General features: G+C 35.4%; 1 protein-coding gene across 4 annotated transcripts in view; it reads right to left on the bottom strand.

The window, feature by feature from the left end:
* CFAP44 (cilia and flagella associated protein 44) overlaps positions 1-27,666 on the bottom strand; it is a 151,116-nt gene that overhangs the window by 39,147 nt on the left and 84,303 nt on the right. For all 4 annotated transcript variants that reach the window (XR_006207062.1, XM_042954859.1, XM_042954860.1 and 1 more), the window contains exons 23-25: positions 25,692-25,888; positions 23,897-24,071; positions 593-770 (exon numbers count right to left, since the gene is read on the bottom strand). Coding sequence is in view for 3 of the 4 variants with exons in the window: in XM_042954859.1 (XP_042810793.1) it covers positions 593-770; positions 23,897-24,071; positions 25,692-25,888 (550 nt within the window). In the remaining variant the exon portion in view is untranslated. The remainder of the gene's footprint in view (positions 1-592; positions 771-23,896; positions 24,072-25,691; positions 25,889-27,666) is intronic.

Here is a 27,666-nt window from a genome sequence, read left to right on the forward strand (position 1 = left end):
TTCTGAGTCTCTAAATGTGAAAAGTCACTTGTCAGTCCAAATTAAGGAATTACCATGACAGAGAGAGGAGACTTTAGTAAAAAAGGGGGGATGAGAAATCAGGATAATTGGAAGCAGTTTGGCAGAATGTAGATAAAAATTTTAAAAAGGAATATGTTAATAGGTTATTATAGAGACACTTAAAAAATTTATAAGTCCTGGAAAAAAAAAGTCAAACAATGGCCTTTTCCCCTAAGTCTTTGGAAGTCTACAGCAGCCAAGGGCATGTTTGAATTTCAGAAATTCAAAGTCTCTAAAATATAGAGCTTTACCCCATGAAACATATTGAGTCAAGTAATTAACTTGAAGGCTGGTTCTGCCATTTTAACTAAATAATCACAGATAAATCCCTTGTCCTCTCTGGGCCTCAGTTTCCTCATTTGTAAAAAGGGGGCATTATTCTAAATAATCATGAAGATCTTCTTTCAGTTCTAAGTTTCTATGACTATATATTCCTATAGACCATCTAGTGAAACAAGTGGTTTCAGCACAGAATACCACTAAAAACTCAAGGGTGCCTCTCATTGTCATGTAAGCAATGAGTAATAAGTACCATGGAGTCTAGATGTCCCAGCTCCTCTTCCTTCTTGGCAGCATTTACTCTCATGTGCTCAGGTATCTTGTAGTCTGGGGCTGTCTTCAGATTGAAGTCTCCCATATACAACTGGGCCTCTTTGATGGCTTGAACATCTTTGGGATCTTCATAGTCATCCTGAGGTTTACTCTTGTACCTATCAGAAAAAAAGGCAACCCAGCCACAAACTTAACAATAAAATTCAGTTTGTCCACTATATGTATATAATCAAATTCAGGCATCAAGCAAAAGTATAATTCTGAGTGTGTGGTACTACTTTTGTCCATAGCGCCCAAGCATTTTTTTTAAGTTAATGACTACAGACCTTCAACAGCTTACAATGGGGTTATGTAGCAATAAACTCATAGTTGAAAATACCATAAATTGAAAATGTATTCAATATACCTAACCTACCTAACATTATAGTCTAGCCTAGCCCACCTTAAACATTAGCCTACAGTTGGGAAAAATTATCAAATACAAAGTCCATTTTACAATAAAGTGTTGAATATCTCATGTAATTTATTGACTACTGTACTGAAAGTGAAAAACAGAATGGTTGTAAATGTACTGATTGCTTATCCTCATGACCGTGTGGTTGACTTAGAGCTGTGGCTCACTGCTTCTGACCAGTATCATACTGCATACATCACTAGCCTGGGAAAATATCAAAATTCAAAGTATAGTTTCTACTGAATGCATATCACTTTCACACCATTGTAAAGCCAAAAAATCATGAGTCAAACAATCAAAACTTGCGGATGATCTGTATTCTTAAGGCACCCCAAACAAAGTAACAATGAAATAAATAAAAACCAATTACCAATTGGTGCTGAAATAATCTGAATTATTCTTAGGCTTTGGTTCACTTCTAAGTGATCTATATCAAGATGGTTATTTATTCCCTCAATAGACATTAAACCATAGAGATGGAGTGGGTGTATTTTAATCACTAAAAGTTAATGTACCTTTTAAAAAATAACCTAAGTGATTGTCATTACATTATCAAAAAGAGAATCTAATTAAAAATGATATAATGAGCATATATACTTGCCTCTCTGTCCCCCCCACCCCCCGTTCCATGAAAATGATGGGTAGAGGTATTAAAGGGAATAAATCAGTAAGGCTGAGAATAAGATAGAAAGCCATGAATAAACCAGTGATAGTAATTTTAAAGACCAGAGAAAACTGTGGCCCAGAATATCCCTAAGGTAAGGTTATAAAAAGGATTTGATATGACCTTATTAGTAGATCATAGACTCCTAGGAGGCCCCAAGCACAGAGCGGGCAGGTATGGAGCAGGTAACAGAATATTAGACATTATTTAGCAAAATTAATTAAAGGATTGAAAAGGAATTCCTGAACCAATTTAATCTTCTTCTCACTTTTCTCATTTCCACACATAAACATGAGTAGCAACTTTTACACCTCAATTAAAACTAGAAGAATGAGGGGTGCCTGGGTGGCTCAGATGGTTAAGTGACCGAAACTTGGTTTTGGCTCAAGTCATGATCTCACGGTTTGTGAGATCAAGCCCTGCAAGGGCTCCAAGCTGACAGTGTGATAACTGCTTGGGATTCTCTCTCTCACTCTCTCTCTTTTCTTCCCTGCTTCCCAAGATAAATTAAAAAAAAAAAAACGCATTTGTTTTTAAACTGAAGAACAAATCTCTATAGAAACTGATCTCCCTGCTTGGAAACTGCTAGTGCACCTAGGATAGGGGTTGGCACACCATTGTAGGGATCTTTATTGGAAGACCCCAACCTACATAATTTTTTAAAGTGAAGTCTGCCAGTCAACATGAAAATGTACACAGAGCTTGCAGTCAGCCCTTAGGAAAACAAACATATACAATAACAGAGAAAACACATATTATCTAAAGTATTAATTGACAATTGTTCCTTTGTGTAAAGCACTAAAAGGAAGGATTAAAATTTTTAAAAGGAAAGAAAGAGAGGTAGAAGGAAAGAAAAAGGAAGGAAATGAGGTAAGAAGGAAAGGAAAGGAAAGGAAAGAAAAGGAAAGGAAAGGAAAGGAAAAAAGAAAAGAACAACCAGATACTTCTGCTTTGGCTGTGTGTGAGGGAAACATGGCCTATTTATTATTCTCATGCTATAAATTATTATTATTCTCATGCTATAAATAACTAGAAAACTGAACAAAAATTATGGAACAACTATGACATTGAAGGATAGGCAGCACAGGACTACATGCAAAAAGTGAAACAAAATAGCCAATCCTTGCTGTCTCTATTTCTGCATGGAGAAAATTAGCAAACTATGGAATAGTGTTGAGATCCCAAATATTAGTCCAGTAATCTCACTGATTAAGGATACAAAGTTCAGAGTTCAGAGAGGCCAGAGTGGTTAGAATTTTGTGGAAAAAATATTAGAGCTACAAACAAAATAATGCCTTCAGAAATTCACATAGAGTTCTCTTGAGTTTTTGGCCAAGTATTAACCTATACATGTGTAATGTAAAACATCATAAAGATAAGTAAAGAACATCTAGGGAAAGTACAATTACTGGGAAATTATGAAACAAATAATTCTCATAATTTACACAATGCTGGAAATCACTCATGAATTCATCAGCTGGAGAGACCTTGTAAGGTAGGGAACATTCAGTAGAGATCCTTTAAAAAGTCATGCCTTCAAAGTGGGAAAAATAAAAGATCTAGACAGTGTCATCAATCACTCTGTCCTCATTGCCATTTATATACAACTACACCAAGGAACACAAAAATATACATTCTTTCTCAAGCACACATGGAATTTTCATGAAGACAGACTTTATGCAGGCCCATACAACTCTTAATAAATTTATAAGAATTTAAATCATGCAAACTATTTTCTGTGACCACAAAAGAATTATATTGGAAATAAAAAATATTTCTTTAAACCTCTGAATATTTGGAAATTTAACAGCATACTTAAACCACAGCCAACAAGAAATCACAAGAGATATTAGAAAATATTTTGGGAGGAATAGAGATCCTGGGAAGATGGCAGCATAGGAGGACGCTGGGCTCACGGCGCGTCCTGCTGATCACTTAGATTCCACCTACACCTGCCTAAATAACACAGAAAACCGCCAGAAGAATAGCAGAACAGAGTCTCCGGAGCCAAGCGCACAAGAGAGGCCCACGGAAGAGGGTAGGAAGGGTAGAGAGGCGGTGCGCGCTCCACGGACTGGAGGGAGGGAGCCGGGCTGGAGGGGTGGCCTGCCGGCCAAGCAGAGCCCCCGAGTTTGGCTTGCAAAAGCGGAGGGGCCAGACGGAGTGTGTTCCGACAGCAAGCAGGACTTGACATCTGGAAGGTTATAAGCTAACAGCTCTGCTCGGAGAACAGGAGGGCTGGAGGACAATGGGAGGGAGAGTTGTTGAGCCCTGGACAACAGAGCTCAGCTTGGCGGGGAACAAAGGCGCTGGGAAGCGACATCTCCCTCGCCCATCCCCCAGCCAAAATCCCAAAGGGAACCAGTTCCTGCCAGGGAACTTGCTTGCACCGCGCAAACACCCAACGCTGTGCTTCTGTGGATCCATCCCTCTGGCGGGTCTGACTCCCTCCCAGTGCTGCAGGGCCCCTCCTGAAGCGGATCTCTGAAGGAAAAGTGAGCTGAGACTGCCCCTCCCACCCCTGTGCACCTTGCCGATCCACCCCAGCTAATACACCAGATCCCCAGCACCACAAGTCTGGCAGTGTTCAAGTAGCCCAGATGGGCCACACCACCCCACAGTGAATCCCGCCCCTAGGAGAGGGGAAGAGAAGGCACACACCAGTCTGACTGTGGCCCCAGCGGTGGGCTGGGGGCAGACGTCAGGTCTGACTGCGACTCCGCCCACCAGCTCCAGTTATACACCACAGCACAGGGGAAGTGCCCTGCAGGTCCGCACCACTCCAGGGACTATCCAAAATGACGAAACGGAAGAATTCCCCTCAAAAAAACCTCCAGGAAATAACAGCTAACGAACTGATCAAAAACGATTTAAACAATATAACAGAAAGTGAATTTAGAATAATAGTCATAAAATTAATCGCTGGCCTTGAAAACAGTATAAAGGACAGCAGAGAATCTCTTGCTACAGAGATCAAGGGACTAAGGAACAGCCAGGAAGAGCTAAAAAATGCTATCAATGAGCTGCAAAATAAAATGGAGACAACCACGGCTTGGATTGAAGAGGCAGAGGAGAGAATAGGTGAACTAGAAGATAAAATTATGGAAAAAGAAGAAGCTGAGAAAAAGAGAGATAAAAAATCCAGGAGTATGAGGGGAAAATTAGAGAACTAAGTGATGCACTAAAGAGAAATAATCTATGCATACTTGGTATTCCAGAGGAGGAAGAGAGAGGGAAAGGTGCTGAAGGTGTACTTGAAGAAATAATAACTGAGAACTTCCCTGATCTGGGGAAGGAAAAAGGCATTGAAATCCAAGAGGCACAGAGAACTCCCTTCAGACGTAACTGAAATCAATCTTCTGCATGACATATCATAGTGAAACTGGCAAAATACAAGGATAAAGAGAAAATTCTGAAAGCAGCTAGAGATAAACGTGCTCTAACATATAAAGGGAGACCTATAAGACTCGTGACTGATCTCTCTACTGAAACTTGGCAGGCCAGAAAGGAATGGCAGGAAATCTTCAATGTGATGAACAGAAAAAAATATGCAACCGAGAATCCTTTATCCAGCAAGTCTGAACATAAAAAATATGCAACCGAGAATCCTTTATCCAGCAAGTCTGTCATTTAGAACAGAAGGAGTGATAAAGGTCTTCACAAACAAAAACTGAAGGAATTCATCACCACTAAACCAGCCACACAAGAGATCCTAAGGGGGATCCTGTGAGACAAAGTACCAGAGACATTGCTACAAGCATGAAACCTTCAGACATCACAATGACTCTAAACCCATATCTTTCTATAATAACGCTGAATGTAAATGGACTAAATGCGCTAACCAAAAGACATAGGGTATCAGAATGGATAAAAAAACAAGACCCATCTATTTGCTGTCTACAAGAGACTCATTTTAGACCTGAGGACACCTTCAGATTGAAAGTGAGGGGATGGAGAACTATTTATCATGCCACTGGAAGTCAAAAGAAAGCTGGAGTAGCCATACTTATATCAGATGAACTGGACTTTAAATTAAAGGCTGTAACAAGAGATGAAGAAGAGCGTTATATAATAATCACAGGGTCTATCCATCAGGAAGAGCTAACAATTATAAATGTCTATGTGCTGAACACGGGAGGCCACAAATATATAAAACAATTACTCACAAACATAAGCAACCTTATTGATAAGAATGTGGTACTTGCAGGGGACTTTAACACTCCACTTACAACAATGGATAGATCATCTAGACACACGGTCAATAAAGAAACAAGGGCCCTGAATGATACATTGGATCAGATGGACTTGACAGATATATTGAGAACTCTGCATCCCAAAGCAACAGAATATACTTTCTTCTCGAGTGCACATGGAACATTCTCCAAGATAGATCACATACTAGGTCACAAAACAGCACTTCATAAGTATACAAGAATTGAGATCATACCATGCATACTTTCAGAGCACAATGCTATGAAGCTTGAAATTAACCACAGGGAAAAGTCTGGAAAACCTCCAAAAGCATGGAAGTTAAAGAACACCCTACTAAAGAATGAATGGGTCAACCAGGCAATTAGAGAAGAAATTAAAAAATATATGGAAACAAATGAAAATGAAAATACAACAATCCAAATGCTTTGGGATGCAGCGAAGGCAGTCCTGAGAGGAAAATACATTGCGATCCAGGCCTATGTCAAGAAACAAGAAAAATCCCAAATACAAAATCTAACAGCACACCTAAAGGAAATAGAAGCAGAACAGCAAAGGCAGCCTAAACCCAGCAGAAGAGAAATAATAAAGATAAGAGCAGAAATAAACAATATAGAATCTAAAAAAAACTGTAGAGCAGATCAACGAAACCAAGAGTTGGTTTTTTGAAAAAATAAACAAAATTGAAAAACCTCTAGCCAGGCTTCTCAAAAAGAAAAGGGAAAGGGCCCAAATAGATAAAATCATGAATGAAAATGGAATGATTACAACCAATTCCTCAGAGATACAAGCAATTACCAGGGAATACTATGAAAAATTATATGCCAACAAACTGGACAACCTGGAAGAAATGGACAAATTCCTAAGCACCCACACACTTCCAAAACTCAATCAGGAGGAAATAGAAAGCTTGAACAGACCCATAACCAGCAAAGAAATTGAATCAGTTATCAAAAATCTCCCAACAAATAAGAGTCCAGGACCAGATGGCTTCCCTGGGGAATTCTACCAGACATTTAAAGCAGAGATAATACCTATCCTTCTCAAGCTGTTCCAAAAAAATAGAAAAGGAAGGAAAACTTCCAGACTCATTCTATGAAGCCAGTATTACTTTGATTTCCAAACCAGACAGAGACCCAGCAAAAAAAGAGAACTACAGGCCAATATCCCTGATGAATATGGATGCAAAAATTCTCAACAAGATACTATCAAATAAAATTCAACAGCATATAAAAAGAATTATTCACCATGATCAAGTGGGAGTCATTCCTGGGATGCAGGGCTGGTTCAACATTCACAAATCAATCAACGTGATACATCACATTAATAAAAGAAAAGATAAGAACCATATGATCCTGGCAATCGATGCAGAAAACGCATTTGACAAAATTCAGCATCCTTTCTTAATAAAAACCCTCGAGAAAGTCGGGATAGAAGGAACATACTTACACATCATAAAAGCCATTTATGAAAAGCCCACAGCTAATATCATCCTCAATGGGGAAAAACTGAGAGCTTTTTCCCTGAGATCACGAACACGACAGGCATGTCCACTCTCACAACTGTTGTTTAACATAGTGTTGGAAGTTCTAGCATCATCAATCAGACAACAAAAGGAAATCAAAGGCATCAAAATTGGCAAAGATGAAGTCAAGCTTTCGCTTTTTGCAGATGACATGATATTATACATGGAAAATCCGATAGACTCCACCAGAAGTCTGCTAGAAATGATACATGAATTCAGCAAAGTTGCAGGATACAAAATCAATGTACAGAAATCAGTTGCATTCTTATACACTAATAATGAAGCAACAGAAAGACAGATAAAGAAACTGATCCCATTCACAATTGCACCAAGAAGCATAAAATACCTAGGAATAAATCTAGCCAAAGATGTAAAAGATCTGTATGATGAAAACTATAGAAAGCTTATGAAGGTAATTGAAGAACATATAAAGAAATGGAAAAACATTCCGTGCTCATGGATTGGAAGAATAAATATTGTCAAAATCTCAATACTACTCAAAGCTATCTACACATTCAATCCAATCCCAATCAAAATTGTACCAGCATTCTTGTCGAAACTAGAACAAGCAATCCTAAAATTCATATGGAACCACAAAAGGCCCCGAATAGCCAAAGTAATTTTGAAGAAGAAGACCAAAGCAGGAGGTATCACAATCCCAGACTTTAGCCTCTACTACAAAGCTGTAATCATCAAGACAGCATGGTGTTGGCACAAAAACAGACACATAGACCAATGGAATAGAATAGAAACCCCAGAACTAGACCCACAAACGTATGGCCAACTAATCTTTGACAAAGCAGGAAAGAACATCCAATGGAAAAAAGACAGTCTCTTTAACAAATGGTGCTGGGAGAACTGGACAGCAACATGCAGAAGGTTGAAACTAGACCACTTTCTCACACCATTCACAAAAATAAACTCAAAATGGATGAAGGACCTGAATGTGAGATCGGAAACCATCAAAACCCTAGAGAAGAAAGCAGGAAAAGTCCTCTCTGACCTCAGCCGTAGCAGTTTCTTACTTGACACATCCCCAAAGGCAAGGGAATTAAAAGCAAAAATGAATTACTGGGACCTTATGAAGGTAAAAAGCTTCTGCACAGCAAAGGAAACAACCAACAAAACTAAAAGGCAACCAACGGAATGGGAAAAGATATTTGCAAATGACATATCGGACAAAGGGCTAGTATCCAAAATCTATAAAGAACTCACCAAACTCCACACCCTAAAAACAAATAATCCAGTGAAGAAATGGGCAGAAAACATGAATAGACACTTCTCTAAAGAAGACATCTGGATGGTCAACAGGCACATGAAAAGATGCTCAACGTCGCTCCTCATCAGGGAAATACAAATCAAAACCACACTCAGATATCACCTCACGCCAGTCAGAGTGGCCAAAATGAACAAATCAGGAGATTATAGATGCTGGCGAGGATGTGGAGAAACGGGAACCCTCTTGCACTGTTGGTGGGAATGCAAATTGGTGCAGCCACTCTGGAAAACAGTGTGGAGGTTCCTCAAAAAATTAAAAATAGACCTACCCTATGACCCAGCAATAGCACTGCTAGGAATTTACCCAAGGGATACCGGAGTACTGATGCATAGGGGCACTTGTACCCCAATGTTTATAGCAGCACTCTGGACAATAGCCAAATTATGGGAAGAGCCTAAATGTCCATCAACTGATGAATGGATAAAGAAATTGTGGCTTATATACACAATGGAGTACTACGTGGCAATGAGAAAGAATGAAATATGGTCTTTTGTAGCAACATGGATGGAACTGGAGAGTGTTATGCTAAGTGAAATAAGCCATACAGAGAAAGAAAGATACCATATGTTTTCACTCTTAGGTGGTTCCTGAGAAACTTAACAGAAACCCATGGGGGAGGGGAAGGAAAAAAAAAAAAGGGAGGTTAGAGTGGGAGAGAGCCAAAGCATAAGAGACTGTTAAAAACTGAGAACACACACACATACACACACACACACACACAAAAAAAGAACAAAAAAAAAACAAAACTGAGAACAAACTGAGGGTTGACGGGAGGTGGAGGGAGGGGAGGGTGGGTGATGGGTATTGAGGAGGGCACCTTTTGGGATGAGCACTAGGTGTTGTATGGAAACCAATTTGATAATAGACTTCATATATATATAAAAAAAAAGAAAATATTTTGGAATGAATAATGGTAAAGATACATCAGAACTGGAGTAATGTAGCTCAGTGTTTCATTTATACTTTAAATTTATACTTCCATTTATACTGTAAATGCTCATAATTATAAAAGAATTAAAGTATAAGATCAAAGCTTATAGCCTAAACTTTAAGAAGAATTAACTAAGCCCAAATTAATTAGAATAAAGGAAATGACATGGAAAGCTGACAAGCAATAGTTCTAAAAATCTATGACCAAAAGTTAGCTCCTTGAAAGGATTAATAAAATTGATAAATCTTTGGCTGGAATGACCAAGAAAAAGACAATACAAATTCATGAAATCAAGAATAAAACAGGGGACAACAGATACTAAAGAAACTAAAATAATAAGGCAACAGTATGAATTATTTTATGCCAAAAAATTTGATAACCTAGATGAAATTCACAAATTCCTTGAAAGACACAAATTACCTAAAGTGATCCAAGAGGAAATCCAAAATCTGAATAGCACTATAACAATGAAAAATTGGAATTTGCATTTATGAAGTTCTCTCAAAGAATATTCCATGTCTAGATGCCTTCACTGATAAATTCTATCAAATATTTAAGAAATCAATCATATTAAGCCTACACAAAGTCTTCCAGAAAATAGAAGGAAAGCTTCTCATCTCATTGTATGAAACCGTATTATCCTGATAACAAACCAGAAAAGATATTACGTAACAATGAAACTAGAGACCAATATTCTTCATTTAAAAAGACACAAAAGCCCTTTAAAAATGCCAGCAAATCAAATGCATTTTGGAAAATATCAAAAGCCTATTTTCCTGTTTATTAAGATATGATCAACACATAACATTGTATTAGTTTAGGGTGTGCAATGTCATGATTTCATACATGTATCTATTACAAAATGTTTGCCACAGTAAGTTAACATTGATCCATACAGTTACAATTTTTTTCTTGTGAAGAAAACTTTTTTTTAAATGTTTTTATTTATTTTTGAGACAGAGAGAGAGAGAGAGAGTGTGTGAGCAGAGGAGGGGCAGAGAGAGAGGGAGACACAGAATCTGAAACATCTCCAGGCTCCGAGCTGACAGCACAGAGTCCGACTAGGGGCTCAAACTCACAAACCGTGAGATCACGACCTGAGCTGAAGTCAGATGCTTAACCAACTGAGCCACCCAGGCATCCCTTGTGATGAGAACTTTTAAGACCTACCTTCTTAGCAACTTTCAAATATACAATACACTATTGGTAACTACAGTCATGATATTGTAGACTACATCTCCAGAACTTATTTATCTTATAACTGGAAGTTTGTACCATTTGACTACCTTCATCCATTTCTCCATCCCCAACTCCCCACCTCTAGCAATCACCAATCTGTCCTGTTTCAATGAGTTCAGATTTGTTAGATTGAACATATAAGGAAGATCATACAGTTTTTATTTTCCTCTGACTTATTTCACTTAGTATATGCCCTCAAAGTCCATTTGTATCATTGCAAATGGAAGCATTTCTCTCTTTTTAAGGCTAAATAATACTCCATCATATATATGTATCATAACTTCTTTATCCACTCAACCATTAAAGGAGACTTAGGTTGTTTCCGTTTCTCAACTATTGTTATTAATGCTTCAATAAACATGGTAGTGCAGATATCTCTTCAAAGTCCAATTTTCATTTTCTTTGGCTATATATCCATAAGTGAGATTGCTGGACCATGTGGTAGTCTTATTTTTAATTGTTTTAGGAAATTCCATACTGTTTTCCATAGTAGCTGCACAAATTTATGTTTTCATCAACAGTGTACAAGCTTTCCTTTTCTCCACATTTTTGCCAATGCTTATCTCTTATCTTTTTGATAATAGGTATTCAACAGGTGTGAGGTGATATCTTGTTGTGATTTTGATTTGCATTTCCCTGATGATTAGTGATGTTCAGCACCTCTCCATGTATATGATGGCCTTTTGTAGGTCTCTTTTGAAAACTGTCCACATAAGTCCTCTGCCCACATTTAAATCTGTTTGGGTTTTGGGTGGGTTTTTGTTGTTGTTGTTTTGTTTTGTTTGTTTGTTTTGTTGTTATTAAGTTGTAAGAGTTCTCTATATATTTTGGATATTAACTCCTTATCACATGTATGATTGTGAATACATTCCCTAAGTTGCCCTTTCATTTTTTTGATGGTTGCCTTCACTGTAGAGAAGCTTTTTAGTTTGGTGTAGTTGCACTTATTTATTTTCATTTTTGTTGCCTTTGCTTTTGGTGTCAAACCTAAAAAATCATTGACAAGACCAATGTTGAGGGTCTTACCATCTAGACTTTCTTCTAGGAGTTTTATGGTTTCAGGTCTTACATTCAAGTTGTTAATTCATTTTTCATTGATTTTCATGTTATGGTGAGAGACACTGGTCCAGTGTTATTCTTTTGTATGTGGCAGTTCAGTTTTCCCAACACCATTTACTGGAAAGACTGTCCTTTCCCCATTATATATTCTTGGTTCCTTGTCATAAACTGACCACATACAAATGGGTTTATTTCTGGTCTCTATTCTATTTAATTGAATGTCTGTTTTTATGCTGATGTCATACTGTTTTGATTGCTATAGCTCTGTAATATAGTTTGAAGTCAAGGAGTATATTTCTAGTTTTGTTTTTATTTCTCAAGATGGCTTTGGCTATTCAGGGTCTTTTGTGGTTCCGTGCAATATTTTAGGATTTCTTTTACTATTTCTGTGAAAATGCCTTTGGAATTTTGATAGTGATTGCTGAAACTATAAATTCCTTTGGATAGTATGGACATTTTAACAATATTAAGATGCTTCATGCATGAAATATCTTTCCATTTATTTATGTCTTCTTCAATTTCTTTCAAAGTGTACTGATATTTCATTTCCTTTGTTAAATTTATTCCTATGTATTTATTCTTTTTGATGCTATTGTGATGGAATTGTTTTCCTAATTTCTCTGAGAGTTCATTGTTAATGTATAGAAACACTGATTTTTATATATTTATTGTATCTTGCCACTTTACTGAATTAATTTATTAGTTCTAATGGTATTTTTGTGGAGTCTTTAGGAGATATATATATAGATAGATAGATAGATAGATAGATAGAGATATATATAGATATAGATATATAATTTCATCTGCAAATAGAAAGATGTACTTCTTCCTTCCTAATTTTGATTTTTCCCCCTAACTGTTCTAACTATGACTTATACTACTGTGTTAAAAACAAGTAGCAAGAGTGAACATCTTTGTTCCTGATTTCAGAAGGAAAGCTTTCAGATTTTTGCCATTGAGTATGATGTTAGCTGACAGCTTGTCATATTGTGGCCTTTATTTTGCTGAGATATATTTCTGCTATATCAAATTTGGTGAGAATTTTTATCATGAGTAGATGTTGAATTTTGTTAAATGCTTTTTCTCCATCTATTGAGATGATTATATGATTTTTGATGGCTTGCACAAGCACAAAGTTCTGAGAGACAACTGAGCTCAGGCCAGGTTGATATAGTCCAAGATGTCAATAGAGGAAGAACTTGAACCCATATCTTCCACAGACACACCAAATCTACACTTACTTATAAAGCAATTCCTTCTGAAGAAGAACTGAGGACTCACTTAACAGCTTCTACACAATAAAAGATATACCACACAGAGAACAGCAAGAGACATGAAGACACAGTAACAAAGGGAACTTTGCTTTGTTGAATGTTAATTGGCAATATAGTTGTGGTTTCATATCTGGGTTTTCTATTCTGTTCTATTTTTGTGTGTGTGTGTGTGCCAGTACCATACTGTCTTGATCACTACAGCTTTGTAATATAACTTGAAGTCTGGAATTGTGATGCCTTCAGCTTTGCTTTTTTTTTTTTTTTTTTTTTTTTCCCAAGATTGCTTTGGCTATTTGGGGTCTTTTGTGTTTCTATACAAATTTTAGAATTTTTCTAGCTCTGTGAAAAATGCTGGTGGTATTTTGGTAGAGATTGCATTAAAGGTGTAGATTGCTTTGGGTAGTGTGATATTTTAACAATATTTATTCTTCCAATCCATAAGCATGGAATGTTTTTCCATATCTTTGTGTCATCTTCAATTCCTTTTATCAATGTTTTTAGTTTTCAGAGTACAGATATTTTGCCTCTTTGGTTAGGTTTATTCCTAGGTATCTTATGGTTTTTAGTGCAATTGTGAATGGGACTAATTCCTTGATTTCTCTTTCTGCTGCTTCATTATTGGTATATAGAAATGAAACAGATTTCTGTACATTGATTTTTGATCCTGCAACTTTGCTAAATTCATATATTAGTTCTAGAAATTTTTAGGTAGAGTCTTTAGGGTTTTCTATACAGATTATCATGTCATCTGCAAATAGTGAAAGTATGACTTCTTCCTAGCCAATTTGGATGTCTTTTATTTCTTTGTGTTGTCTGACTGCTGTGGCTAGAAATTTAACAAAACAAACAAAACAAACAAACATAGGTGAGAAAAAGAGGAAAACCAAGAAACAGACTCTTAACTATAGAGAACAAACTGATGGTTACCAGAGGGGAGGTAGGTGGAGGGATGGGTTAATTAGATGATTGGGATTAAGGAGGGCATTAATGGTGATTAATGGGTTAATTAAGGAGGACACTTGTTGTGATAAGTGCCAGGTGTTGTATGTAAATGTTGAATCACCATATTGTACACCTGAAACCAATATTACACTGTGTTAACCAGCTGGAATTTAAAGAAAAACTTGGAAGAAAATAAAAACTACTACAGGCTAATATCCCTGATGAACACAGATACAAAAATCCTCAAGTAAATATTAGCAAACTGAATTCAACAATACATTAAAAGGATATTCACCAAGACCAAGTAGGATTTATTTTGAGGAGGCAAGGATGGTTCTATATTCACAAACTAATCAATGTCATTCACCACATTAACAAAATAAAGTATAAAAATCATATGATCATCTCAATAGGTACAGAAAAAGCATCTGACAAAATTCACCATCCACTCATGATAAGAACTCTAAACAAGGTGACTGCAGAGGGAACATACCTTTACATAATAATGGTATATATGAAAAAGCCATGGCTAACATCATACTCAATGGTAAAAAACTGAGAGCTTTTCCTCCAGGATGAGGAACAAGAGAGAGAGATATCCCCTCTCAGCCCTTTTATTCAGCATAGTACTGGAAGTCCTAACCACAGCACTCATATAAGAAAAAAGAAAATGTATCTAAATTGGTAAGGAAGAAGCAAAACTGTCACTATTTTCAGATGATACGATACTATACATAGAAAACCCCCAAAACTCCATCAAAAGCTATTAGAAGTAATAAGTGAATTTAATAAAGCCACAGGATACAAAATTAATATGGAGGAATTTGTTGCATTTTTATACATTAATAACAAATTATCAGAAAGAGAAATTAAGAAAACACTCCATGAGGATGTAAATGAAAAGAATTATCATGCACTCTTGGTAAGAACGCAAATTGGTGCAACCACTGTGGAAAATAGTATGGATGTTCCTCAAAAAAAATAGAAATACCTTATAATTAAATAATTCCACTACTGGGTATTTACCCAAAGAAAACAAGACACTAATTTAAAAAGATATAGGCACCCCTAAATTTATTGCAGTATTATTTACAAAAAAAATTATGGCAGCAACCTAAGTGTCCATCCATAGATGATGGATTAATTAAGTGGTACCATATATATAAACACACACACACACACACACACACACACACACACCACATACAAGAGAATATTACTCAGCTATAAAAAAGAATGCGATCTTGCTATTTCCAACAACACAGATGGACCTAGAGGGTATTATGCTAAATGAAATAAGTCAGACAGAGAAAGACAGATATATGATTTCACTTCTATGTGGAATCTAAAAACCAAATGTACAAAAAACAACAAAAAAGCAAAAACAGGTCCATAAGTACAGAAAACAAACTATGGTTACCAGAGCAGACAGGGGTAGGGAACTGGGAAAATAGGTGAATGGGAGTGGTAGGTACAGGCTTGCAGTTATGGAATGTATAAGCTACAGGGATGAAAGTTACAACATGGGCAATACAGTCAATGGTGTTGTAATAGTGTATGGTGACAGATAGTAGCTACACCTATGAGCACTGCATAATGTATAGAGTTGTTGAATCGCTATGTTGTACACCGGAGTGTGTCAACCACACTTCAGGTAAAAAATAAGGATTAAACAGAATTAGCATATCAGACCCAGCAAATCCACTCCTAGGTATCTATCCAAGAGAATTGAAAACACATGTCTACTCAAAAGTTACACAAATGTTAACAGTAGCAATATTCATAATTGTGAAACGGTAGAAATAACCTAAATGTGTTTCCACTGATGAACTGATAAATATGACATGGATTATTTATTATTCATAAAAAGGAATGAAGTATTGAGGTGCCTGCGTGGTTCAGTCAGTTAAGTGTCTGACTCTTGATTATTGGCTCAGGTCATGATCCACAGTTTGAGAGTTCAAATCCTGCCTCAGGCTCTGTGCTGACAGTGTGGAGCCTGCTTGGGATTTTGTCTCCCTCTCTTTCTGCCCCTCTTCCCCGCTCTCTCAAAATAAAAAACATTAAAAATATTAAAAAAGAGGAGTGAGGCATACATGTTACAACATGGATGAAATAAAAAGATGTACTAAGTGAAAAAAGCCAGTCACAAAGACCACAGAACCCATTATATATATAATTTCCAGAATAGACAAATCTATAGAGACAAAAAGTAGTTGCTTAGGGCTAAGAATGGGAGTTTGTGAAAATGGAGAGTGAATGTTAATGAGTAGGGTTTTGTGGGGTGGGGGGGCAGATAACAATATTAGAAAATAGTGATAATGGTTATGAAAGTCTGAATATACAAAAAAACCACATTGAATTGGACAGGAAATGAGCAAGTTGTATGATATGTAAATTATATCTCCATAAAGTTGCTATAAAAAATTAGGAAATACAGATAAGAAAAAAGAAAAAAACACCTGTAAGGTCCATAATCCTATCACTCCCAAATTATACTGTTGCCCTATGTGCTTTTTCATTAATAATATAGTGTAAACATCTTTCCATGTCAATTAACCCACCTCAACATAAAACAAAAAAGAGAGAGAGAGAGAGAGATTGAGTCTAGACCAGGGTGAACATCTCCTACATGAGAAGACACTCCATAAAGACTGGGAGAGATGGCTGTTTTATCTAATGTGCAGAAACCAACACATGGAGTCAAGGACAATGAAGAAACAGAAGAATATGTTCCAAAACAAAAGAACAAGATAAAACTCTAGAAAAAGACCTTAATGAAATAAAGAAAAGTGATTTACCTGATAAAGAGTTTAATATAATGTTTATAAAGACACTCACCGAGGTCGGGAAAACAACGTATAAACAAAGTGAATATTTCAGCAAAGTGATAGAAAACATAAGAAAGCACCAAATGGAAAACATGGAGGTGAAGAATACAATAATTGAACTGAAACATTTACAAATGGTGTTCAACACCAAACTAGATCAAGCAGAAGAAAAGATTGATAAAGTCAAAAACAGAGCAGTGGAATTCATCTAATCAGAGGAGCAAAAGAAAAAAGAATTAAAAAGAGTAAAGATAAGTTAAGGGACTTATGAGACATCATCAAACAAATTAATATGCACATTATAGGGGTCCCAAAAAGAGAAAGGTGAGCAGAAGTCTTATTCAAAGAAAGAATGGCTGAGGGGTACCTGGGTGGCTCAGTCAGTTGAGCATCCAGCTTCAGCTCAGGTCATGATCTCACAGTTCATGGATTGGAGCCCTGCATCAGGCTCTACACTGGCAGTGAGGTGCCTACTTGTGATTCTCTCTCTCTCTCTCCCTCTCTCTGCCCCTCCCCAACTTGTGCTCTTTCTCAAAATAAATAAATACACTTTAAAAATTAAAAAGAAAGAAAGAATGGCTGAAAAATTCTTTAACCTGGGGAAAGAAATAGACCTCCAGATCCAGGATGCCCAGAAAGTTTAAAACAAATAAATCCAAAAAGACCCATGCCAAAACACAGTATAATAAATTGTCAAAAATTAAAGACAAGGAGAAAATCTTTTTAAAACAGCAAGAGAAATACAAATTTTTACATATAAAGGAAGCCCTATAAGACTATAAGCAGATTTTTAACAGAAACTTTGTAGGCCAGAAGGGAGTGGCAGGATAAATTCAAGATGCTAAAAGAAAAAGACTGTCAACCAAAAATAACCTAACAAGCAAAGTTATCCTTCAGCATTGGGGAAATAGAGTTTTTCAGACAAAGAAATATTGAAGAAGTTCATCACCACTAGGCCAACCTTTTAAGAAATGCTAAAGGCATTTCTTCTACCTGAAGTAAAGGGACACTAACTAGTAATAGGAAAACATATATAAGTATAAATTTCATTGATAAAGGCAGATATATAGTTAAATTCAGAACTTTAATGTTTTAATGGTGGTAGGTAAATCACTTATCAATTTAGTATAAAGGTTAAAAGACAAAAAATATTAAAAAATAACAATAACTACAATGGTTTGTTAATGGATATATAGGGTAAAGATGTGAACTGTGATATTAAAAACAAAGTGTTGGGGGGTGTTAAACATACATTTTTAACATGTGTTCAAAGTTTTTATCAGGTTAAAATACACCAATATGTTTTATGTTAAGTCTCACAGTAACCACAAAGCAAAAACCTATAATAGATACAAACAGCATAAAGAGAAGGTATCCAAGCATACAACAACAGTGAGGTCATCCAGGCAAAAAAACCAATAAGGAAATATGGGACTTAAATGACATGTTAGAACAGATGGACTTAACACATATTTACAGACATTCTATTCAATAGTAGCAGAATACACATTCTTAAATGCACATGCAACATTCCCTAGGATAAATCATATTAGGCCACAAAACAAGTCTTAATTAATTTAAGAAACCTAAAATCATATCAAATATCTTATCTAAGCACAACGGTATAAATTAGAAATCAATTACAAGAAGGAAACTTTAGAATTCATAAATATCTGGAGATTAAACAATGCACTCCGAACAACCAAAGAAAACATCAAAAGAGAAATCAAAAATGCCTTGTAATAAGTGAAAATAGAAATACAACATACCTAAACTTACAGGATTCAAGAAGAGCAGTTCTAACAAGGAAGTTTATAGTGATAAATGCATACATCAAGAAACAAGAGAAATCTTAAATAACCAATTTAACCTTATACCTCAAGAAACTAGAAAAAAAAGCACAAAGTGAATGGAAAGAAAGAAATAACAAAACTCAGAGCAGAAATAAATGACATGAGATTTAAGAGACAGTGGGAGAGATCAATGAAACTAAGAGTGGGGTATTTTTTAAGATATAAAAAAATTGACTAACTTTTAGCTGGACTCATCAAAGAAAGAACTTAAATAAAATCAGAAATCAAGAAGGAGATATTACAACTGATACCACAGAAACACAAAGGATCCTAAGAGACTACTATGAATAATTATACACCACCAAATTGGACCACCTAAAGAAATGAAGAAGTTCCTAAAAATATACAACCTATCAAGACCAAATCATGAAGAAACAGAAAACCTGAGCAGATCAATTACTAGTAAAAAGATTGAATCAGTAATCAAAAACCTCCCCACAAACAAAAGCCCAGGACCATATGGCTTCAATGATGAGTTCTGTCAAATATTTAAAGAATTAATAAAAATTCTGCTCAAACTCTTCCAAAAATAAGAAAAGAGGAGGGAAGAGTTACAATTTTTTTATGAGGCCAGCATTACCCTGATACCAAAACCAGACAAGAATACTACAAAAAAAAAAAAAAAAAAAAAAAAAAAATTCCAGCAATATTTTTAAAAGGAGAATACACCATGATCAAGTGAAATTTATCCTAGGAATGCTGATTTAACATTTGATATCAGTAACAGTGACTCACAATATTAAAGAATAAAAATTGTAAAGCATATGATCATCTCAGTATGCATATAAGAATTATTTGATAAAATTCAATACTTATCCTTGATAAAAATAATAAATTAATTTTTTTTCAATAAACTAAGAACAAAAGGGAATTTCATCAATCTGATACTGTGCTTCTAAAGAGCTGATATCACATTTCATAAAGAAAGACTTAATGTTTCTCCTTAGATTAGAAAAAAGACAAGGATGTTTTTACCCCACCATTTTTATTGTATGCATTGTACAATATCATTGTACATATGCATTGTAGTGCATATCCTAGACAGCACAATGAGTCAAAAAATAAAAGACAGAGATTGGAAAGGAAGAATCTGTTTTACTCACATACAACATGACCATGAAGTTACTAGACCTAGTAAATGAGTTTAGCAAGATCACTGGATTAAGATAAATATAATAAAATCAGTGGAAAGAATTTCCACCTCTAGGAAGATGGAATAGACTTACATATTCTTATTTTTCCTGGCAAGTGCAAATAAAACCCCTAAACATTATATTTAAAAGATAAGTTTCTGAAAAGTGAAAAGAAGATAGACTACAAAGAACCTTAGGACCCAAAGAAGTATATGATGTTAAGATCTCTAGACTTTCTTTTTGCCTTATATATCTCAACTTGGAGCTAAAGAAAATAGCAACTAGAAACACCATGGGGTTTAGACAATAAAAGCCCAACAAAATCTTGCTCTTCCTAGCTACAGGATCAATAAAAGAAAAGAATAGTAAGACCGAAAACTTTTAGATAATAAATGCTCTGAACTCTAGCCACACAGCACACATACACACAAATGTGGCCTACCTCCGCCCTGCCAGCAAATGTCAAGTGGGGACTCTACACTTTTACCACCACCAGGTTTTAACAAGGCAAGACAACCCCTACAGGGATGGTGTTAAAGGTGAGCCCTGGGAACAGGACTTCATCTCATTATGAATATAGAATATATCCTGCTAAAGTCAGAGAAAGCCAGCTAAAACTGAATGTATAAATAAGATTCAGAGTCTCATAACATAATACCCCAAATGTCCATAGTATAATAAAAAATCATTTGTCATACAAAGAATCAGGATTATCTTAACTTGAATAAGAAAAGACAATTACTAGTTGCCAACCCCAACATGATAGAGATGTTAGAATAATCTGGCAAGGATTTTAAAGCAGCCATCATAAAGTGCTTCAACAACTGATTAGGAAGATGCTTGAAACAGATGAAAAAATAGAGTCTCAGAAAGAAATGAAAGATACAAGGAAAAACTAAATAGAAATTTTAGAACTGAAAAGTACAGTAACCAAATAAAACTTAATGAATGGGCTCAACACCAGAATGAAGGATACAGAGGAAAGAATCAATGAATTTGAAGATACAACAATAGAAATTACCCAATCTGAACCCCCCCCAAAGACACTACAAACAAATAAACAACAAAAATTAAAAAGAAAAAAAGCACACAAAGCCTCAGGGATCTAACATTTGTGATATTGAAATCCAAGAAAGGAAAGAAAAAGAGGACAGGGCTTCAAAAGTCTATGTGAAATAATAGACGAAAACCTTCCAAATTTGGTCAGATTCAAGATGTTTTAATGAATCCCAAAAAGGATAAATTAAAAGATGTACCAAGACACATAATGGTCAAACTTCTGACAACTAAGGACAAAAAAAAAAAAAAAAAAAACCTTGAAAGCAAAAAGAGAAAAATAATACCTTATATGAAGGGGGGAAACAATTTGAATGACAGAAGATTGATCATAAGAAACCATGGAGGCCAGGCCGACAGAAAGAAGCACAACACTTTTTGCATGTTGAAAAGAACTGTCAACACAGAATTTTATGTCTAGTAAGAATATCCTTCCAGAATGAAGACGAAATCAAGCTATTCACAGATGAAGAAAAACTAAGAAATTGTCACTGGCATACCAACCCTAAAAGAATGACTAAAGGAAGTTTTCTAACCATAAATGAAATGATAGAAGAGGGAACTCTGGAACATGAAGAAGGAAGAGATTAAAATGTTAATGGTGAAAATATTGGCAAAAACATTTTACATCTACTATTGTCTAAGTTATGTTTAATGTTTAAAAAACTGTGACACCCTCTGATGTAGTGCTAAAATGTGTGAGAAAATATTTATACAATTATATTATAAACAAAGGAAACAAGCGGCAATGGGAGGGGTAACGAGACATAAATGCAGGTAAGGTTTCTACATTTCATTCAAGCTGATAAAATGTCAACTTGTGGACTGTGTTGTGCGTACATAATGTAATACCTAGAGTAAATGCTAAAAAGCTGTACAAGTGATATTCTCAAAAACACTATAATCACTTTGAAACTCTAAAGTATTCAAGTAAACCACAGGAAAGCATGAAAAAGAAAACAGAAAACCAAAAAACAGAGAACAGAAAACAAAATATAAAATAGCAGATATAAGCCTGAAATATCAATACTAACATGTGTAAATACATAAGTAAATACATGTGTAAATCATATAAGTGTAAGTGGCTAAATACAACAATTGAAGAACTGAGATTAACTGAGTAGGTTAAAAAAACATAACTCTACTATATACTGCCAATAAAACACCAACTTCAAACTGAATAATATAGGTAGGCTGAAGAGCATGAAAACCGTTCGAATACTGAATTCTTTCCCCCTAAGATCGGATACAAGTTATAGATGCCAGCTTTCCCTGTTTCAACATTATACTAGAAATTCTAATGAGTCCAACAAGAAAATAAAGGGAAATAAGGCAAACAAATTAGATTAGAAATAAAATTGTTCTTATTAAGAGATGACAAGATTGTCTACACAGAAAATCCTAAGGAACCTACCAAAAAAACTCTCAGAATATGACACTTCAGCAAGGTCACAGGATACCAGATAAACATATAAAAATCCATTGTATACTAGCAATGAACATGCTTTGAATAACAAAGCACAATATCATTTACAATTGCTAAAAGAGTAAACTGTTTATGTCTAATTCTAACAAAATATGTGTAGGACTGAAAACAAAACACTGATGAAAGAAATTCAAAGATCTAAATAAATGGAGAATCATACCAGGTCTATGGATTAGAAGACTCAACATAATAAATACATCAGTTCCACCCCCCAAACTGATAACACAGGTTAACACAATTTCTATCATAATTCCAGCAAGACTTTATTTGTAAATACAGACAAGATTATTCTAAAATTTATATAAAAGGCAAAGTAACTAGAATAGTTAAAACAATTGAGAGGACCAATTTTAGGACCTATTACATAGCTACAGTAATCAAGACAGTGTGTTATTGGCAAAGGGATCAATGACACTTAATAGTCAAATTATGAACCCAGAAGTAGACCTACACAAAACGCCCAGCTGATTTTTGACAAAGGTGCAAAATTGCAAAACAAATTCAATGGAGGAGAGAGAGAGACTTTTCAACAAATGGTGCTAGGGAAATAGCACATCCACAGGCAAAACAAACAAAAACCTAAAGCTCACATCTTATACAAAAATGAACACCAAATGGATCATAGACTTAAATGTAAAATGTAAAATTATAAAACTTTTAGATAAATAGGAGAAAATCGTTGGGAACTAGGCCTAGGCAGAGTTCTTAGACTTGACACCAAAAACAAGATTCATAGAAGGAAAAATTAATAAATTGGCTTTAAAAAGATAAAAACTTTTGCTCTGCAAAAGACCATGTTAAAGGAATGAAAAGACAAGCTACACACTGGGAGAAAATATTTGAAAACCACGTAACCAACCAAGGACTGATATCTAGAATATATGAAGAACTCTCAAAACTTAACAGTAAGATAGTAAACAATCTTATTTGAATATGGGCAAAAGACATGAAGAGATATTTCATCAAAAATATATGTAGGTGGCAAAAAAAATGTAAAAAATGTGCTTGTTAAATAAAAGTACTTCATGCCAGAGTTTTTTTAAAGTCAACTTAAGATGACTAGACATCTAAAAATGAAAGCTAAAAACTATATGTTAGACGAACATAAGGAAAAATAACTTGTTGGGATTGAAAAGAATTCCTCAATCCTTAAAAAAATCCCTGAGTGTATTCACAAAATGGAATTCCTGGACCCCAAACCCTAAGAATCATAGAAGTTCCACCAAGGTATCACCACTCTGAAAAATCCAGCTGATCTGTCTTCAATATCTCCATCTCTGTTTCTATTCAAAAATATTTCGGAACTCATATTAAAATGAAAGAGTTTAGGGGGAAAAAAGAAAACTTACAGTTCCTCCCATTCCTTTCTTCGCTGCTGAATCTTAAGTTGGGCCCTTTCAGCTTTTAATATAAGTTTCCTCGTTTTCTCAATTTGATTTTCCACCATAATTTCACTTAAGGTTTTAGGCCGAAATTTCTTCCCTTTGTCTATAATTGATTCTTCTGGTACATTAATACTCTCACCTGTACAGAGAGTCAACATTTTTCTTTTATTTTTTTTCAATTTTTTTGAAACATCAAAATGAAATTCTCAAATATGTTTTAACCCTGCCACATTAAAACAAACAGAATACACTGAATCTGTAAATCACATTATTTGTTAAACAACTACCATGAATTCAATCCCATAATATGTATTTTAGAATACCATAATAAAGAGATATAAGTCACGATATTTGCTCTAATGTACATTACTGAAAAGTTGGCAAGACATATATCAAGTAACTTGAAAACAAGGTAAATAATGAGGGGGCACTGATAGATATACTGGGAAGTTGGGTAGGAACGCTTGTGATATGGTGGGAGAAGGAGGAATCAGCGAGTCCTATTTGACGTATGTAATTTGAGGTGACCTATAGTGATTACAGTGGTCTGTGGCCAATTAAAAAGTAGTCAGGAACACACAATCAAACCTATGATTTAAAAATTTTTAAATTAAATGTCTACTGAGGCAATTTCTTAATTCATGTTCAAGCTATGAAGAAATATACTCTAGAGATACTTTGGGGGGAAAGTTAAACAATAATATGGGATGGTCATATAGTTATAACTCACCATTTCACTTTTCATATTTCAAATATATGGTAATATGGAAAAGGAAGAGTTTAATGTGGCTTGGGTGGTCATGGAAAGACTTTATAACAAAAGTATAATTCAATCTGGAATCTCTAAGAACTGGTAGAATTCAGAGAAGAGAGGAGTGAATTGGTCATTCCAGTCAGAGCCTGGGTCTAAGAGTATCTGGCATATTTAGGGAGCATTAAGCAAGACAATAGGCTAAAAACACCAGTAGAACAGTATGAAAATGCACTAGGAAACAGAATTTGTAGGAAACAGAATAGGAATATACTGTGGAAGGATTAAATACCAGGATAATGATTTCAGAATTTATCCCAGAGGCAGAAAGGAGCCAGTAGCGTTTTCTCAATAAAGAGGATAAACAGTATTAATGTCAGTACCGTATCATGGGGACTAGTTGCAGTGCCTTTTATTTATTTTTGACTGGGCTCTACAAGTCATTCCCAGAATTCTTGTCTTCCTCTTACTCATCTGCAGTCACCCTGAAGGCAGTTACAACAGGCAGGCCACAGAGATTAAGTACATTTCACGCCTGAATTCTCAGCTCATCATTCTGTTTAAAGCATAAGCACTTAGAAGCTGGTTTGAAATGCTCTACCCCCACTCTCTGGGATGGAGCCCAAGAATCTGTAAAGAAACACTGCCTCGAAACCAGCAACTGGGGAAATCTTAGATTTAAGAAGAGTTAAAAGCGGGAAGTAAGAAATTAGCAGCATTAGGTATTCTTTACCCACTTCAGTCACATAACCAGGGTGGGTTTTCCTTAGCAGCCTGCATCAAAGACCTGGTGTGAAGCATTTGCTGGAGGAACATGGCCTCTCATCCTCAGCCAAACCACTCACATCTAGCTCTCTTGATTATTATCCAAGGGACTAAGGAAAGGGAAATAACAGAGTGAGCTCAAGTCACCAGAACCAGAAAGGGTTTGAAAGTTCTGCCCATAAAAATATTATTCAGTTTTGAAATCTTAATAAGGATTCAAAGACTTTCTGTCATTTAAGCTACCTGTATCCTTCTGGCTATCCTTTCTTCCAGCTCCCTCTTTTTCAAATCTCTCCAATTTGCTTGTTCTTCTTTCTGATTGACTTGGTCGTTTGGACTTGGAGTACTTAGAGGGCTTCACAAGCCTATAGGAGGATATCTTGTGATCACTTTGTATAGCGTGAACCACAATTGTATCACTTTCCAATGAATCACGAAATCTGAAAAAAAAATAGAACAAGTATTTGCGATCATAGCCATTTTAATCATTTAATTATACCATTTTAATCATTCTGCATGATTAAGTAATAAAATAGGACCACAATAACTATGCTTATAAATGATACTATATTGTGTGGATCCAAAGTTGGAAAATGCATTAACCAACAAGAATGTGATAGAAGTTGCATAGGACTTTGTTAAAGAGCAAGTAGAATTTTCTAATTAAAATATTAAACAACTCATTATTAGTATATAATGCCATTGTTTGGCTAATATGTAGAAAAACAAAAATTTTTCAGGTACACTGTAATTTAATGGTAAATGGATCTTAAACTGTAAGAAAATGTACTCTACTGCCTGTTATCTCATGAGATACCTATTATCATATGTATACATATATATATATATCTCACATGTTACCCTATTTGCTTCTATAAAAAATATTAAACTCAAATTCATACTACTCTCCAGTTCACTTTTCTTTTATAGCCCAAAGATATTTGTTCTTTATCAATTAATGCTTAATTCTTGCTATGTTTTTGTCACTGGTTCATAATTATTTTCCCATCTTTTAATTTTAGAATTTAACTTATGTATATAGTAATTATTCCTAGTTTATCTTTCTTATTATTTTTCTAATGCAATCCTTTTAACTCTATTTCTTCTTTTAAAATGGCTTACTATTTCTGATTTTCCCTTTTCCCTCATAGCATAGTACCTTTCTCATCACTATAAAACTTTATTTTCTTGCCCACTGGAGTTTTACTCTTTAAATTTTAGTCTTTTCATGAGACACAGATAACATGAAGGGAAAGTATGCATGGTTTTGATCCCATAAAAATATAAAACTTATGCACAGTTAGAAAAATGCGAACAACGTTTAAGGCAAATGGCATTGTAGGATAAAGCATTTGCAATATGTATAAAAGAAAAATACAGAAGTAGTGAATCAAATTAAGAAGAAAATCAGAACTCAAAGGAAAATGAACAAGGAATCTTCCTCTGAAGATTAAATATAAATGAACTATAAACATACGAAAAGAAAGGTTCAGAAGACTAATCCTCTGAAGAACATCAGTGTATGAAAAGAAGTGCTTAACTTCACCAATAATCAGAAAAAATGCAAATGATTTAACCGAGAGTTATCACATTTACTCTATTAGATTGGTGAAGATGAAAACACTGGTACTACCCAGTGTTACTCAGTGGTACCACTTTATTCTCTCCCCTAATCCCATCAGATATCTAGATAATGTGTTTCCTTCCATATGCTTGTTGAAGATGCAAAGCTGAGGAAGGAGGATGCAGCCTGGAAGGGAAGGGAATGCCAGGAATTAAGGAAACAAGTATTTGAGGGCCAGAAGACTGGGGAGGAAGAGCTTCCACCTGACAAGGAAGAGGATGGGCAAATTGGGTCCTAGAGCTGTGGGTACATATTCCCTGCTTCCAACAGCCTCTGGGGAAACAAAAGTTCCCAAGGATAATGGTTGCATGTGCATTCGATTCTGGGAACAGGAGTTTCTGGCCTCACCAAAAACTGCCTGCTCCAGCAGAGCACAGAAGCCATAGAATCAAACAAATGAAAGAAGCAAGCAGCCTGGGACAATGAGCTGCGCTGGTTTGAGTCAAGATTCATACTTGCAATATATATACACTTACAAATATAGTATGCATATTTATTAAAGCCAAACATAGGATACTATGTCGAAGGTTCTTCCTGAGAGAACTTATAAGGTACTTTCATCTCTTGATAGGTAGTCATCTAGATACCATTCCA

The sequence above is a fragment of the Panthera leo genome, chromosome C2 (genome assembly GCF_018350215.1).
Source record: "Panthera leo isolate Ple1 chromosome C2, P.leo_Ple1_pat1.1, whole genome shotgun sequence".
Lineage (NCBI taxonomy): Eukaryota > Metazoa > Chordata > Mammalia > Carnivora > Felidae > Panthera > Panthera leo.